Below are 15180 nucleotides of genomic sequence, written 5' to 3' on the forward strand. Positions count from 1 at the left end.
GTCCTTCCAAAGGATCCACCTTCTTTGCTATGTTCTTGGGGTGAGCTGAGGGGGAAATCGTTGATTTGGAAATTTATCCCGGGAGTAGTATTTGGTCGATATGGAAAGCTAGGAATGCAATGGTGTTCGATGGTTCCCCCTTGGATAGGATGTCTCTGTTTTTATTGCTAGATTCAGGTTATCTAAATGGTTTCTAGCCAAGTATCCTAAGTGTCCTATTCAGGAGGATGTGCTGATTGGTGATCCATCTCTTGCAGATGGTATTAAAGCTCTCAACATTTACAATTTTCAGGTTTCTCGCTGGATTCCACCCCCTATGGATTTTTTGAAGATGAATGTCGATGGAGCTGTTAGACTTGATGGCTCAAATGGAGGTATAGGAGGTATTTTGAGAGATTGGAATAGCAACTCCCTTCTGACTTTTTCAGAAAATGTAGGTCAGGGTCCCCCGCCGGTTGCTGAGTTAAAGGCTATTAAGAGAGGCATTGAAATCTATATGTCTTCTTGTTGGGTTAAGGTTGGAAGGTTGATTGTGGAAAGTGACTGTAAGTCGGCTGTGGAATGGGTCCATACACCAGCTATGGCCCCAGTTTTTATCCTCCCATTAGTTAAAGAGATTTCATCTTTTATCACGGACAGGGTGCACTCTATTAGACTGATTCCAAGGGTGTGTAATGGGGAGGCTGATAGTTTAGCAAAGATGGGAATTGGTTGATGTTTAGTCGTTTCCAGTGCGTTTTATCGTTTGAGTTTAGGTTTTCGGTTATGTTGAGTAGCTTAGTCTGTTGTGTTTTTTCAGTATGGTGTCTACGTTAAATCTTATGTAATTTCGGAGGAGTAATAAAGTTTCTAAGGCACTCTTTTCCTCCTTCTTTGATCAAGAAGGAGGTTTTTAAGGAGGCCTGTCATTCTTATCAAAAAAAATTATGTTTAAAAACTATAAGCAACTCTCAGTCACAACACATGAAATATGAATGAGATAACTATCACATACCTACGGCAACTTCTGCTCGGACAAGAGGGCTCCCATCGGAAACAATATTCAAGAGGCTTTTAATAATAACAACAATCTCAGCTCTACTCTTGTCATCATCATCACATTCTTCATCCCCTCCGACACCATCTCTAAATGAGTCAAACCCAACATCAAGCAAGGTAGCCAATGCAAAAACTGCAGAAGCCCTAACCTGAAATAAAACACCACCTAAGATTACAAATGTCCATAACAACTAAAATAAATAACCAACATAGATAATTAGCAAGGAGATATACCTCTGGCTGAGACTCGGAAAGAAGAGGAGCACATATTGAAGGTGCATCTGCCTGCAAACCTATTATTTGGGCCTCAGTAAAATCCTCCCACAGCTTTCCAAGACACAAACAAAGCCACTGAAGGAACAAGGGTTCAGTTTGTGCATCATTTTGCATGGAACTGTGAAGGTGCTTCAAGCACACATGGATTAACCCTGCCTCAATACAGGCTTCCTGGCCCCGTCTATGCCCATCCACAATGACAGCTAGAACAAATGCAGCCATTGCTCGCTGTTCAGGATATGCTTCCATACTATTAAGAAACCTAATGAAATAAACATGACCTCCATCTTTTACCAGATCGACCTGACATGACTGCAATCCAAGATGAAAGAATTTCAAAATTACTGATACTGTGAAAGGAACATGCTACAATATAATGCCAATGTAGGACAACAAATGGAATATGTGAACTATATCAATCTCTAGCTGTCAGAAAACACAATAGCAGGCTATCATTTGGTTACCTACAAGAAGTGAAAACTAGAATATGCACCACTACAATAATTTTAAGCGCACACATACCAACTATAAAGAAGCTTCCACAATATCTAATATAGCACTTAATGAAACCTGATAGCCAGGTTCAAAAGCAGGAACACAACCGTTACATGAGAACTAGCACACGTGTATTAAGTTAAAATGTATGCACAAGTAGCTATACTGCATATGCAAACAAATATTCATCCCAAAATTCTGAAGCACCTGTGGTCACACCTTATCAAGTGCCAAAATTTTTGTCCATATGAACACGAGGATTTGACGCAGTTCTGGTGTGGTTGTTTGCAACAGCTTCAGAACGTAAGGGAATATTCCAACAGAAAGTGCCTAAAACAACAGAAACCACTATTTAAGTAAACAACTGCATGTAATGAGAGACAACAAAGTGCAATAGCAGAGAGTACACCCATGAACAACTACCAGATCTACAGCCCATGGTCCCATATCAAGGAATCTTCCGAGAAGAACCAGTGCACGGAATCTATGGCATTGACTAAGTAAAACCTGAAATATCAGTCATGTACTCGTCAGTCACTATATTAAAACATACATAACATGGTAAAATTGTTTCAACATACACCCAACTAAATTCAAAAATCACCATAAAGAAAGAATGGAAACCAAAAACTGGCCCCACAGATAAAAGAACTACAAAATTATAGCACCTGAAGAACGATCGGCAATTGCTCCGGTGGCTTTTTATGCTCGGATCCATGGTCAAGCCATACCTCAAAAGCCGTCAGCTGCTCAGTAAAAAACGGACTTGGCTGAAACAAAAGAAAAGCACACTCCGAGTAAGGTAACACAAGGAACTAAAAGTCACCACCTCATCCTGCTACTACTAAAATTCCTCTGGCTCTAGTACTCATCCGGAAAATCCAGGATAATAAAGTTAAATTAGCAAAAGACTTTGGGGAAAAAAACACCTGAAACTCCGCATTGGGATCTTCAACCAACGTGGGAAGCTGAGAAAGGCAAATTTCGGCAGCCATGTCCCATGCAGCCCTGGAGTACACAAGAATTTTTTTTAAAAAAACTGAGAAACAAAAATGTGAAGTTATTGAATATCCCCTGTAGTACCACATATGGTGCTGATGAGTTGGTGGCAACATTGGGTAAGAAACTGGAGAACAATTTGCAGAGCGCATAATCCTCTCAGCCAACAAAAAGTTTCTGAACAAACTAGCAACTAGTAAATCCTGTCTAAACAATCTTCGGAAAAGCTCTGCATAACAAAAAGAAGAGATCATAAAACATATGAAAAGACAAGCGCTACATGAAAGAATGCACACAGCTGATCAATACACTCAAAAGAATTACCATGAGGGAGGACATTCCAAGCAATTGTGTCAGTCACTGCTGTAAAAATCCAATTCAACTCCCCTAGAAGGGTTTTACGGTCATTTTGGCGGCCAGGAATTTTATCTATAAGCGAACAATCAAGAGACTCATGAAGCAATGAACGTGTGCAAAACCTAGAAGAGATGTTAACCATCAGAAGATTAGCAATCCCATTTTACACAAGATCTCTAAATATATTAAAATTACAAAGGTCTCCGTGGAACGCTCAAGAAGGTAAATACCACTTTTATAATAAATCCAGAAGCATTAAAAACTAAACAAAGAATCATGGTAAAGCTAACTCAAAAGGAAAATAGAAGGGAAACATCTTTAGCCTATTTATTTGCACACTCAAACCAATAGGTGTTTCCATCAGCTAGACATTGGTAAAATACTACCTTAACCTTACAAGAACTATTAAGCAGCTCTTGGGAGCCGTACAGACCAGAGACAAGCAACAGTCAATTTACAGCTAATATCCACCGATACAACAGTCGAGTATAACATTTCAAACAAAGCATCTCATGCCATTCCAAATCTCAATAAATACCATTTTCTAAAGACAGTAACTACTCATTGAATTTTAAATTTCAAAAGAAAACAAAAAGAAATGATGTGATTCAGTTCATAAAACATTAAAAGTGTGAGGAACAAGCCAAAAAAAAAGGAAAATTGGGATAAATAAACAACTTTATGAGCCTGAAGATGCATTATCATGATATATTTACAGTGTGGATACTGAAAAAGGCCAAGGTTTCACAAATGAAAAATATACATGACCCAAAATACATGGCTAGAAGTTTTACCGTCTCAATGCCATTTTGATAGGTGTGGTAATACAAGTTAACACATTAACAGGACATGATATATATACACAAATTTAAAAGAGAACACATCCTAAATATACGGCTAGAAGTTTTACCATGATATATAAACAATTTTATGAGCCTGAAGATGCATTGTCATGATATATATACAGCGTGGATACTGAAAAAGGCCAAGTTTTCGCAAATGAAAAATATACGCGACCCAAAATACATGGCTAGAAGTTTTACCATCTCAATTCCATTTTGATAGGTGTAGTCTACTTCGTAAAATATTACACAGGCAAAAGTGGAGTAAGAATCAAAAGCACAAAAAATGGAAAAAGATAGAAAGATGAAAAACTTTTACAAGCCTCGAAGATTCATTGCCATGATTTATCTACAGCATGGATACCACAAGGCAAACATTACCCAAAATGAAAAAAATAAAACACATCCTAAATATATGGCTAGAAGTTCTACCATCTCAATGCCATTTTGATAGGTGTAGTAAGACAAGAAGTAAACACATCAGCAGGAAATTCAGCACTTTGTGGAAGTGTCTCATGTGCTTCACATGCAGCCAGCAGAATGCAATCTCGTGCAGATCCAGAGTAGTTAGAAGTGTCAGAGTCAAGAAGCTGTCAACCAAATTCAATTCAAAAATCAAAACAAGCAAAAAAAAAAAAAAGATAAAAAGATACATAATAATATAGTAGAAACCAGAAAATAATTACTACCAAGAAATTATGATAGAACACAAGCAAATACCTCAATGAAGGAATTAACAATCATTCCAGCTGCAGAGCAATCGAAAACATAAATAGAAGGTGTTCTTAACCATGAATCAAGGTCACTGATGGGCAAGGGAATATATTGTGTGTAGCTCTGGGAAAAGAAATGATCAGGCTCAGCAGGGCACAACAGTACAAACAAAAAGCATCAGGAATGGTTTCATAACAGTCAAAATAACACCTTATTGAAAAGCCAGATTTCACCATTTGCAGTTGGCTTTGGAACACCATGTCCATTATAATGAAATAGAACCCGTTCTGACTTGGCATATCTACGACATGTATTACAAAGTTTCTTCACTTCATCTACTGTAGGATCAAGTTCAACCTTGCAGCGAGCCTGGTTACACTCAATAAGAATTTAGATTATAAACTTGATAGAGTAACCTGAATAAAAGGTATGAAAAAATATCCACACCTTGGGCTGCCACCTCTCATATTGATCTCTTAGGTTTTTCCCAATGGATTCAAGAGCTTTTTGTGGTGCCATAGAAAAAGGATCTGCCAACAATCAAAAAAAGAGAATGGTGGAACAAGCTGACTTCCCTGATAAAAACACTAAAACGAATAAAAGATTACATCACTTGGTCAACAGGGAAAGGATGGTGGAAAAGAAATTACAATGGAAAACTTATTTTATTTAATTGCAATACTAGGATTCCAACTTCTTTCACCTCCTTCACGGAAACCAAGTGAAGCAAAGGCTAGTACATGTGTTATACAGAGAAATGATAAATGGATGAGCATTCTTGTAATTTCATGCCAAATACCACCTCAATGCAGCGGTAATCACACTAAAAGCAATGGTATATAAACCCCATACTAAAAAGTTCTTATCAACTTCTATCCAATTTTCTGTTGGTTGTTTGGAACTACTAGTACTCAAATGCCATAACATAGTAAATACATGGTAGGTATTCCTGCTGCTTGGTATTTATTTTCCTCCTTGAAAAACCTCAAAGCTCTTTTATAGCTCTCAAATGAATCAAAGCACTAATAATTACATGGTATTCCAATATTTACCCTTGGATGAATGCAGGTACTCATTTGGTTCTCAGCTGGTAAAAGGTTATACGAGTGTAGTTGGAAGTATACCATCATTAGTACTCTTGTAAGGTTATTATATCAATTCTCTTCCAACATCACAAAGCAGAAATGACAATTTTATGGGGCAAAAAAGAGTAACAGCCAAGTGAAAAGTCAAACTCCAATATTAGAAATTCATGCATCATCAAAGAAACCCACTATAATTTAATTCATTTCCGTGATAAAATAATAAAAAAACTTATTAAAGATTTCTTAGATAAAAATAACCACGAGGATCAAAGCATCAAGAACCATTAAACACAAACATGCAAAAACAAGAGGAGATATTTAAATCAGAAAACATACCAATCCAGCACTCCATTCTTGCACAAGGAGATATCTTTATTACATCAGGTGGATCAACACTAATATTTAAACATAAAACTAGAGCTACACATCCTGTCTTCATCTGCATAAAATGTCGAAAGTCAAGCTAATATGGTCAAGCATCCCATATCATGACAAATAATGGGAAACTTTATGGATAATTTGAAATATATATCACAAACAAACATCCTATTATCTAAGATCTTATTCAGTCACATAAAAGAAAATTGATTAATATTGCACAAGGGACAAACTAGAATGGAAAAAACAAAGGAAGATTACTTATTGTACAAAATATCGAACTCCATGTTTCTCTGATGCTTTTATCTAGAATTAAGTCAAGACCAAAAAACCTTCATTTCCCCTGTGCTCATACCAAATTCAAGAAATTCACCGAGACTTAATTGACGCTAATAATTCCATAACGCTAAGCTAGCACATCTGAGAATCCCCCCTTGTAATCTTCTACTCAATGGACTAAAGCCATACTCACATGTTACTAGTATACAGGAAGTCACATCACATGGATATGGATCGGCATAAGAATACTAATGTGATACATATATCATTCTGGACAACCTATGCATCAACTCAAAATTTACATACTCTCGAATTACAATAGAAAATTCTATTTACGAGCACAACACCCATATTTTGCTACTGCGTCTAAATAAGTTCTCATTCTTCCTTTTTAGCCTGTGATTAAATATAATCAATCAGATCAATGGAATAATTGGGGAACAAAGGAGGTTAAAAGGAAAGGTCTTACTCGATCCTTGGGACGCCATTTGGAGACAAGGCCGCTATCAGAGGGTCCAGTAGGAGTAGAAGCTTCAAAGGCAGCATGTCGAAGCTCGCATAAGACCACAGTTTGAGGCAAATAAGCCATGCTTGTAGGCACTGTGGCGGAGGAGGCAGCGGCATTGGCGTAACTGCTGGTGGATGCGGTATCAAAATCCCTCCTTTGAGAGGCCAGGTCAGCAGAAGAAGCATCCTCATGGTAGTCGCCACCGCTGCCGTCCGTGACATGATTAGATACCGCCAAAGACAATTGCGAAAACCGTGACGTCATCAGATCGCCCAATGCCATCCAAATCCCCCAAATGAAAAAAAGAAGCAAACAAAGCCCTCGGATGAAAATTTAATTAAAAACAAACTAAATTCCCCCCACGGGACAACCCTAACCTTTGTTCTTTAAACTGATCGAGTAAATAAAGCGAGACAGATAAGAAGAAGAAGAAGAAGAAGTGATTTAATCAACAAAGCCGCTGAACCAGCGGCGCATGGAGATTCGCCTGAGGAAAGAGAGAGAATCCAGCTCGGAAAGCTGAACGACGAAACAATAATCGAAAATAGAATATTTCAAACCCTAGAAGAAACCCTATGTCACGGCGGCGATGATGGTGGTGACGCATACAACAGTGACGGCACAAGAAAAATGAAATGAAATTGAAATTAAAACTAAAACTTAAGAGAAAGGAAAGGGAGAGAAACTAAGGAGGGGGTCTCAACTCTACTCTCAAATAAGGATTTTGACTATGCGTTCCAGTGTTTGTGCGTTGTTGTATATTTAATATTGTATTAATCAAATATATACATATATAAATGTATGCATACATACATACATATTTCCGAATACGATTAATACAAAAATAAGTGTTTAAATTATGTCTTAAAAAATATTTAGTGTCTAAAATTTTTTTCATTAAAAATAGATATTTAATTTTTTTTCAATTATACTTTTAGATGTATATCGTTTATTTTTAATTTTTTAAATTTTTTAATAAAAAATATTACTTTTTATCAAAAAAATTAATTTATTTATATAAACCCAATTTTTTTTATAAAATTATAAAAAAATCCTAAAAAACTAAAATCTCTCCTTTCAACTTCATTACTAACCGTCGTCGTCCAACTACGGTTACTATTGTCATCGTCGAGCGATCACCCACCCATCGTCACCTACCTATTGATCAATCATCATCTTTACTGTCACCAAAAATCCCAAAATCTAAAATCTCTAATATTCAAATCCCTAATTCTCAACTTTAATTTCTTAACCCAAACGGTCATCGGACATCTTCAGCCGTCATCGTCGAACTTTGGGTTTTAATTGAAATTGCATAGTGGTTGGAATGGTGGCGACAGTGTTGCTTAACGACGTCAGAATCGATCGGAATCAATGAATAACAGCGACGGTATCCGACGAAACTTTGAGCGCTCCTCAACGACAAACGATGACATATTACTACGAAAGGTCAACAGGAGTTTAATCGGAGGTCGAAGTCGATGTTGATGATAATGATGGTCACGACTGACCGATCGGACGACAGCTATGAAAAGGGGAAGGAGGAAGGGGATGGAGAAGGGGAAGGGGAAGGGGAAGGAGGGGGGAGGGGATGCACGCACAGATTATTCTTTTACAAAAAATATTTTTTATTTTTTTTATAAATTCTTAAAATTACTAAGATGTTACATGTGTCACTTAACGGAGATTTTTAATGATAGTTAAAGCCCGGACACTTAAAAGTGTAACGTTTGAAACATTAATCACCTGCTTTTAACGAAAATTCTTTATGTACTAAAACGTTTTTCGAGACATAATCTATACACATATTTCTGTATTAAGCATTCAATATATATATATATATATATAATTTTCTATGAACTAAGGATTATTTGTTTTGGAGAATAAATTATGTAGGCCTTGATTTGTAGTTAGTTTTACAATAATCAATTTTTTTTTAATTAAAAACTGAAAAACAAAAAAAATATAAAAGAAATTACATGAAAAAAACACACCTTAATATTATCAATAATTTTATTGAATAAATAAATATAATAAAATAAAGTGAATTTATGAGAATAATCCATGTTTCGTATCTCAAAATAGTACCCAAACAGTATTGATTTAAAATAGGATACTATTTTGAAACACATAAGATAAAAGGTGTGATTATGCCTCGGTAAAGACGCTCTCAGTTAACCGCATCCTTAATCCACATGATGAAGCGTGTTAGATCATTACTTCATGTTCGGCTGACGAGAGAAGGAATGGAGGATTGTTTGATTTAATTTAGTTAATAATTTTAGTCACTATTTTAATTTATAAGGAAGCTACATCATTTGAATTAGTTTGGTGATTTTTTATTTTTTTTCCCTTTGCTTCTGGACTCTTGGAGATCTTGTTTTATGTCATTTGAGGTGGATTTAATGTATTCGAGGCAGATTCCAACAATTGAAAGAGAATATTTATTATTTCAGAACCTTTCAGTAGTAATATCAACAAAGATCAGCGAGTGTATTTAGTTGCTATGTTCATTTGCAATATCAGGAGTTAAGTTAATCATCTAAACTAAGTGTTAAGAGTAAGTAGATTTTTTCTATGTTTTTTGAAATTACAAATTTTTGTTCACTAGAGGTGTGCATTATTTTCTGTATTACGAAAAGGTAGGCATATAAACATGTATGTTCTGTTTCTATGTATTTACATGAAATGATATGGATTGTTAATGAAAATGAGATTATGAAATCAATTTTTTATAAAAATGAAAATTATGTGCATCAAATCGAATTTTGCAGAAGGTAACATGGATTTATTGATCTCTTTTTTAGACTTTCGGGTATGTAGGCCATGTCTTAGGAATGAACATAGTCATTGTTTGTAAATTCTATCGGGGTATATAATATGCTTCCGGAACATATGGAGAAAAAGGAGAGAATGATGTTGCTTTAGCTCTCATACTGGGTTATCGTCTACTAATTCTCGCCTAAGGCGTAAACAAAAAATTATACAGTTGGTTGCAAATTAACCCTCGAGCAATCCATTTTACCCATTCTCTGTTTCGAAATTACAGTCAAAACATTAAGATCCATAAGGCATTCATGAACACATGCTAAACAAGCAATTGAGTAATTGTTCTCCAACATGCTTTGATATTTCATACGGTTAAACCATCAAACTTTATTCTTTACTTCAAATAGTTCAAGTCCGAAATGGAAGAGTTTGAACAAGAGACAACGAGTTGTTGACTCATTAATAGCATAATATTGCGAAACCATTGTACCAAACCTATTAGTTTATTGAAGCAGAAACCTATGTGCATTCGTGACTTCACCAGCAATAGGGGTGTTATGATAGAAAAGTGATTAAAGCGACTTTTGTGGATGAACGATCCTATAGTGATAGCTTCGTTCACGTTTTATGCCCGATGCTTTACATACTCGCTATGATGTAATCCATTGCATCTACAAGGAAATCTGCAACAAGAAATCATCATTCATTAAAAACCCAACGGTACCGGATGCTATGATGATTATACGAAGAAGAGCAACCGACCTGCATCTTCCTTAGTTAAGCAGAGAGGAGGGGTGATTCTAAATACATTGCCATGAAATCCACCTTTTCCCACCAATACTCCAATTTCTAGAAGAATAAAATAAGTAGGTTTGTTAGTGAGTTGAAGCATAGTACATCCTATGGTACGATTAATGTGGGGATTGGAAGATCCCTAACCTTTCATCTGGTCCATTATGTGAAGAGTTTCAAGCTTTGCAGGAGTCTTGAGCTTCTGATCCGTGACGAATTCGACTCCAAGCATTAATCCTCTTCCTCTCACATCACCGATGACTGCAGACATCCATACATGGTACAATCATCAATGTTAGTCACCGTTGGATTGGAGAATGTTTATACAGGAGAAAGGATAAAAGCTTACGGTCATATTTATCTTTTAGTGCGGTTAGTCTCTCTTTCAAATAGGTCCCGACAACAAATGCATTTTCCTGGAGCTTTTCTTTTTCAATTATTTTCAGGACGGCCAACCCTCCAGCAGTACATACAGGGTTCCCGCCGAAGGTATTGAAGTAATTCCTGCGAGTCAAGACCACCGCAATTTCAGGGGTAGTTACTACAGCACCCAGAGGGATGCCATTTCCAATGCCCTATCAATGTGATAAAAGAAACATATCGTTGCACAAAAGTTAGCTGTAAGTGAATGGATAAGCTACGCGAAAACAGATTCTTGTGTACTTAGTTTTTTTTTTTAAAAAAAAAACTGCTACCACAAGAATATGATTACTGTTATGATGCACATCTAGAAAAGGAAGGCAGGAAGGACCTTTTAATAACACTAAGAAAGTGAAAGAACTTATAACCTTTGCCATTGTCACTATGTCAGGAACTACCCCATGGTTCTCAAATCCCCAGAAATGGCTCCCTGTGCGAGCAAACCCAGCCTGAACCTCATCAGCAATGCAAAGACCTCCAGCTTTTTTTATGGTGCTATAAACAGCAGGCAAGTAACCCGGGGCCAATTCTATGATTCCACCAACTCCCTGTCAACAAAAACATGGAATGTTAGGCGATGTTGTCTTCACTATAAAATCATGAAATTTTGATAAAAGGAAATGAAGATTCAAGGAGACTCTGAATATTGGTGATTACTTGTATAGCTTCAGAAATGAAACCAGCAATGTTGCCCGAAGTTCCAAATTGGATAAGATCTTGGACATCCCTTGCGTACTTCTCTCCATCAGAACCAAAGACACCGCGGTATGGGTCTGGGTTTACAGCATGATGAACTCCACTCTGATGCACATATTTATGAGTTAGGCATACTTAAGTTGACAGATTTCTATTTCATAATATCAAAACTTGGCATATTAAAATTAAAAAGAAACATAACAAGCTTCTAAACTTTACAAGCCATAACATTGGGTTATAAGCAGTGAACATATATAAGGTGGAATAGTTTGGGCATGATTAGACAATTAGGTTGATTTGATTTTTAATTATATCTGCTTTAGATATTATCAATATATGTACAAATCTTTAGTACTAAAGGTGTCAAACATTACATAAATAAAACCTGTCTAATAGAGGATTCATTGGCTATTCCATACAGGAAGGATTGAATTTTAGACACCTGCATCCACCCTTACAAGGGAAAAGGAAAAAAATGGAGGAGGGAGATGTTGAAGTGTTCTTTTATCTTACATCAGCACTTGCTGCAATGATATGGCATGGTTTGCTAGCTATCATCGTCAAAAGTTATGGACCTTATGGTGTAAAAGATAACAAATGGTGGTCCATGCAATAAAAGAACTAGCTAACATCATGTGATGCATTAATACGTATTTTCTACTCACACAACATTGAGGTAAACTGGTAAACCTATGCACAAGTTTGCCAATAAGTTCTAATAGAATTCAGATAATTAACACAATTGAGATATCTTTTATCTGTTTTCATCATTTCCCTTCATACTGAAAAAAAAAAGCAGCTCATCTGCACAATACTAACCAAAAGAATAATATTTACATACTTTAAGCATTTTAGGCACTATAAAAAATTCTCTCCTCAAAATATTGATATCAATTACAGCATCCTTTTAGTAGCTAGGCAAATATAAGATGTAAATTACAAGTACAACGTTTATGCCATAGCAAAAAATATGCTGGTTGGCAATCCAACAATAAAATAAGATTGACATAACATCAGTGTGTCCTAATAACCACCTACCCAAGTTGTTTCATATTTAACAACTGTAATCGGACACAAATAGTGGCAAATACTTGGGGAACAATAAATCTTTCAAGAATATACCATGAGAAAAAGAGCCACATACCTGTATAACATTGAACTTCCAATTACTTTGGGCAGTGGCTCCCATGGTCCCCGCAGCATTCCCATGATATGCATTCCTCAATGATATTATGTCATGGCATCCAGTATATAGTCTTGCTATCATCATTGCCAACTCGTTTGCTTCTGTCCCTGAATTTGTAAAGAATACTACCTACATAACCCCAAAACAGAAGCCCAATTTATGGTACATCGAGACCAAATCCACATATACAACTTGTTACAATGACCAACATAAAAGAAATAAATAGTAAATAAAAATTCCTCGTGCATTCTTCAACTCCAAGTTCCTTTTGAGAAATAAAATAAAAAAAATCTCAAACTATTGTCAAAATTTGATCTTAAGTTATCTCATATATACTCAGTATTATCTCATATATACCCAGTATTATCTCATAATTGGACGGTAATCACCTTGAGGTTGCCGGGTAACTTGTTGGCAAGGGCCTCAGCGAAATCAGCGATGCTATGGTTGAGGTAGAGAATAGTGGAGTGTTGCAAGCGCTTGGTTTGATTGACGATTGCTTCTACTACGTCAGGATGACAATGGCCGCAACACACAGTAGCAATCCCTCCAAATGCGTCTAGGTATCTTCGCCCCTTGTCATCGAACAAATACTGCATCCTCCCATCCACTATGTTCAGCTGAAAACAAGAAAATGGGGGAAAAAGAATATCCATTATCCATTATTAAAATGACAAAGTTAACAATTATCAAACAAACCCGTTCCAAGCCCGTTGTTTGGCACAATGGCCCACCGCCAATCTGATTTCACCACAGCCCTCGTTATGGATTTATTCAGAATTTGTCTGGTTCTATATGAGGCTGATGTGGGGGCGTAGGAGAAATATTTACTCGAGTTAAGTCGTAAAAACCAATGACAGAATCCAAATGATGGGAACACAGGAGTAAAAATTCAAATAAGGAAAAATCTTCTGCTAAGATTTAGTTCAATGAATCCAATAATCAGCCAAACAGATGGTGAATTAAGAGCCGTAGTGAACCATTCTAAATAATTTCATCTTCTTCTTCGTCTTATTTATATTAAGTTTAAAAAAAATATATAAAGAAATCAAGTGAGCGAATAATAATCTTTTACAAGACATTTAGATTGTTAATTAACGAAAAATATCAAATTAAAATCCACGCTTTGCATGAACAGAAACACGTGGTAGACGTTACAAAAGAACCGCTGATTATCAAGTGACTACCGCTTTTAAATCTTAAAAGACAATGATTGATTTGATTTCAGTTATGCAACTGAAAGCTCCATAGATCCATTGATTCAAAAAGAAGTATAAAAAAGGAACTCACTGGTTTGCTGTACAAGGTGAACATGGCGGGGCTGAGATACTCCTTGCGTTTGGAAAGGATCTCATCAGCGGAAGGACCGGTGTAAGGAGGTGGAGTGTAGTCAAAGGAGGGCATTTTAGGAACAAAGCCATCGCTTTTATCGACCTCATTCTGAGTCACCTGAGAAAAGCATCGTCGAAGACGGCGGAGAGAAGATTTTGCTTCCGTTAATAATCTCCTCACCGGAATAAATCTCTGCATCTTTTACCGTCGATAATGTAGGCCTGTGTTTGGTTGTTTAGAGACGGGGAAGGCAGGGAATATACAGAGGAGATTCAGTTCTGATTTGAGCCCGGGTTGGGAACGCATGTTTATATTGAGAATCAAGGCATTGCTGACCTGTACTTTACTGCTCGCCGAGAACGAGGTCTAAATAAATGCCCCTCTTTTGCCTTTATAATTACACTTTTGTTCTTATTCATACCTGGCTTAATATTAGCCGTCGATGAAATGTTGCCACTTGTCACTTGCCATTGTCTGGCCTGGCATATCTGATTCATGGTGAGGCACAAAAATGACAAGTTAATAAATTTTGGATATCCATTCTAATTAAAGTTCTTAAAAAATTGAAAATACTTTTTAAAATATTATGAATAATTATTTATCTGAACATCTATTATGATTAAAATATTATTATTAAATAAAATTTTATATTATTTTATTACGTAGATTGTAAAATTTATTAAAATTAAAGTTATGTATAATATATATATTCTTTATGTTTATAAATATAAAGTTTTGGAAAAATATTATATAAACATTTTGAGCCACCTCAGTGTTTTATTATTATTTTTTATTTCTTTATTTTTTTATTTTATAATAAAAATATTTTTATTTGATTTATAAAAGTAAAAAAGTTATATAAAGATTTTTAAAAAATTAAAAAATATTTTACAAATAAAAGAAAACTATCACCTAAAATTAAAGTACGATAATTTTATGATTAATTTATGAGTGACATTTTTTTAATTTAATTACAAAATAGAATCCAAATAATATTATTTAGAGAAATAGTAT

The 15180-nt window shown here is 35.7% G+C and overlaps 2 protein-coding genes across 2 annotated transcripts; both read right to left on the reverse strand.

The window, feature by feature from the left end:
* Positions 1-966: 966 nt before the first annotated feature.
* LOC120185636 (regulatory-associated protein of TOR 1-like) lies at positions 967-15152 on the reverse strand. Its single transcript, XM_039189806.1, has 15 exons — positions 15142-15152; positions 6933-7319; positions 6143-6245; positions 5169-5251; positions 4932-5090; positions 4728-4844; positions 4440-4597; positions 3133-3287; positions 2893-3037; positions 2739-2817; positions 2478-2579; positions 2233-2316; positions 2029-2139; positions 1273-1626; positions 967-1187 (listed from the first exon to the last, which is right to left on the reverse strand). Exons 2-15 carry the CDS (start codon positions 7251-7253, stop codon positions 987-989), a joined length of 2172 nt encoding a protein of 723 aa, XP_039045737.1. The 5' UTR covers positions 7254-7319; positions 15142-15152; the 3' UTR covers positions 967-986.
* Positions 10112-14379, reverse strand: LOC120185637 (alanine--glyoxylate aminotransferase 2 homolog 2, mitochondrial-like). Its single transcript, XM_039189807.1, has 9 exons — positions 14125-14379; positions 13224-13454; positions 12793-12963; positions 11610-11753; positions 11321-11500; positions 10882-11107; positions 10680-10793; positions 10503-10589; positions 10112-10423 (listed from the first exon to the last, which is right to left on the reverse strand). The coding sequence occupies exons 1-9, from the start codon at positions 14362-14364 to the stop codon at positions 10380-10382; spliced, it is 1437 nt and encodes a 478-aa protein (XP_039045738.1). The 5' UTR covers positions 14365-14379; the 3' UTR covers positions 10112-10379.
* Positions 15153-15180: the final 28 nt, after the last annotated feature.

This window comes from Hibiscus syriacus, unplaced genomic scaffold, assembly GCF_006381635.1.
Source record: "Hibiscus syriacus cultivar Baekdansim isolate YM2019G1 unplaced genomic scaffold, ASM638163v2 tig00113124_pilon, whole genome shotgun sequence".
NCBI lineage: Eukaryota > Viridiplantae > Streptophyta > Magnoliopsida > Malvales > Malvaceae > Hibiscus > Hibiscus syriacus.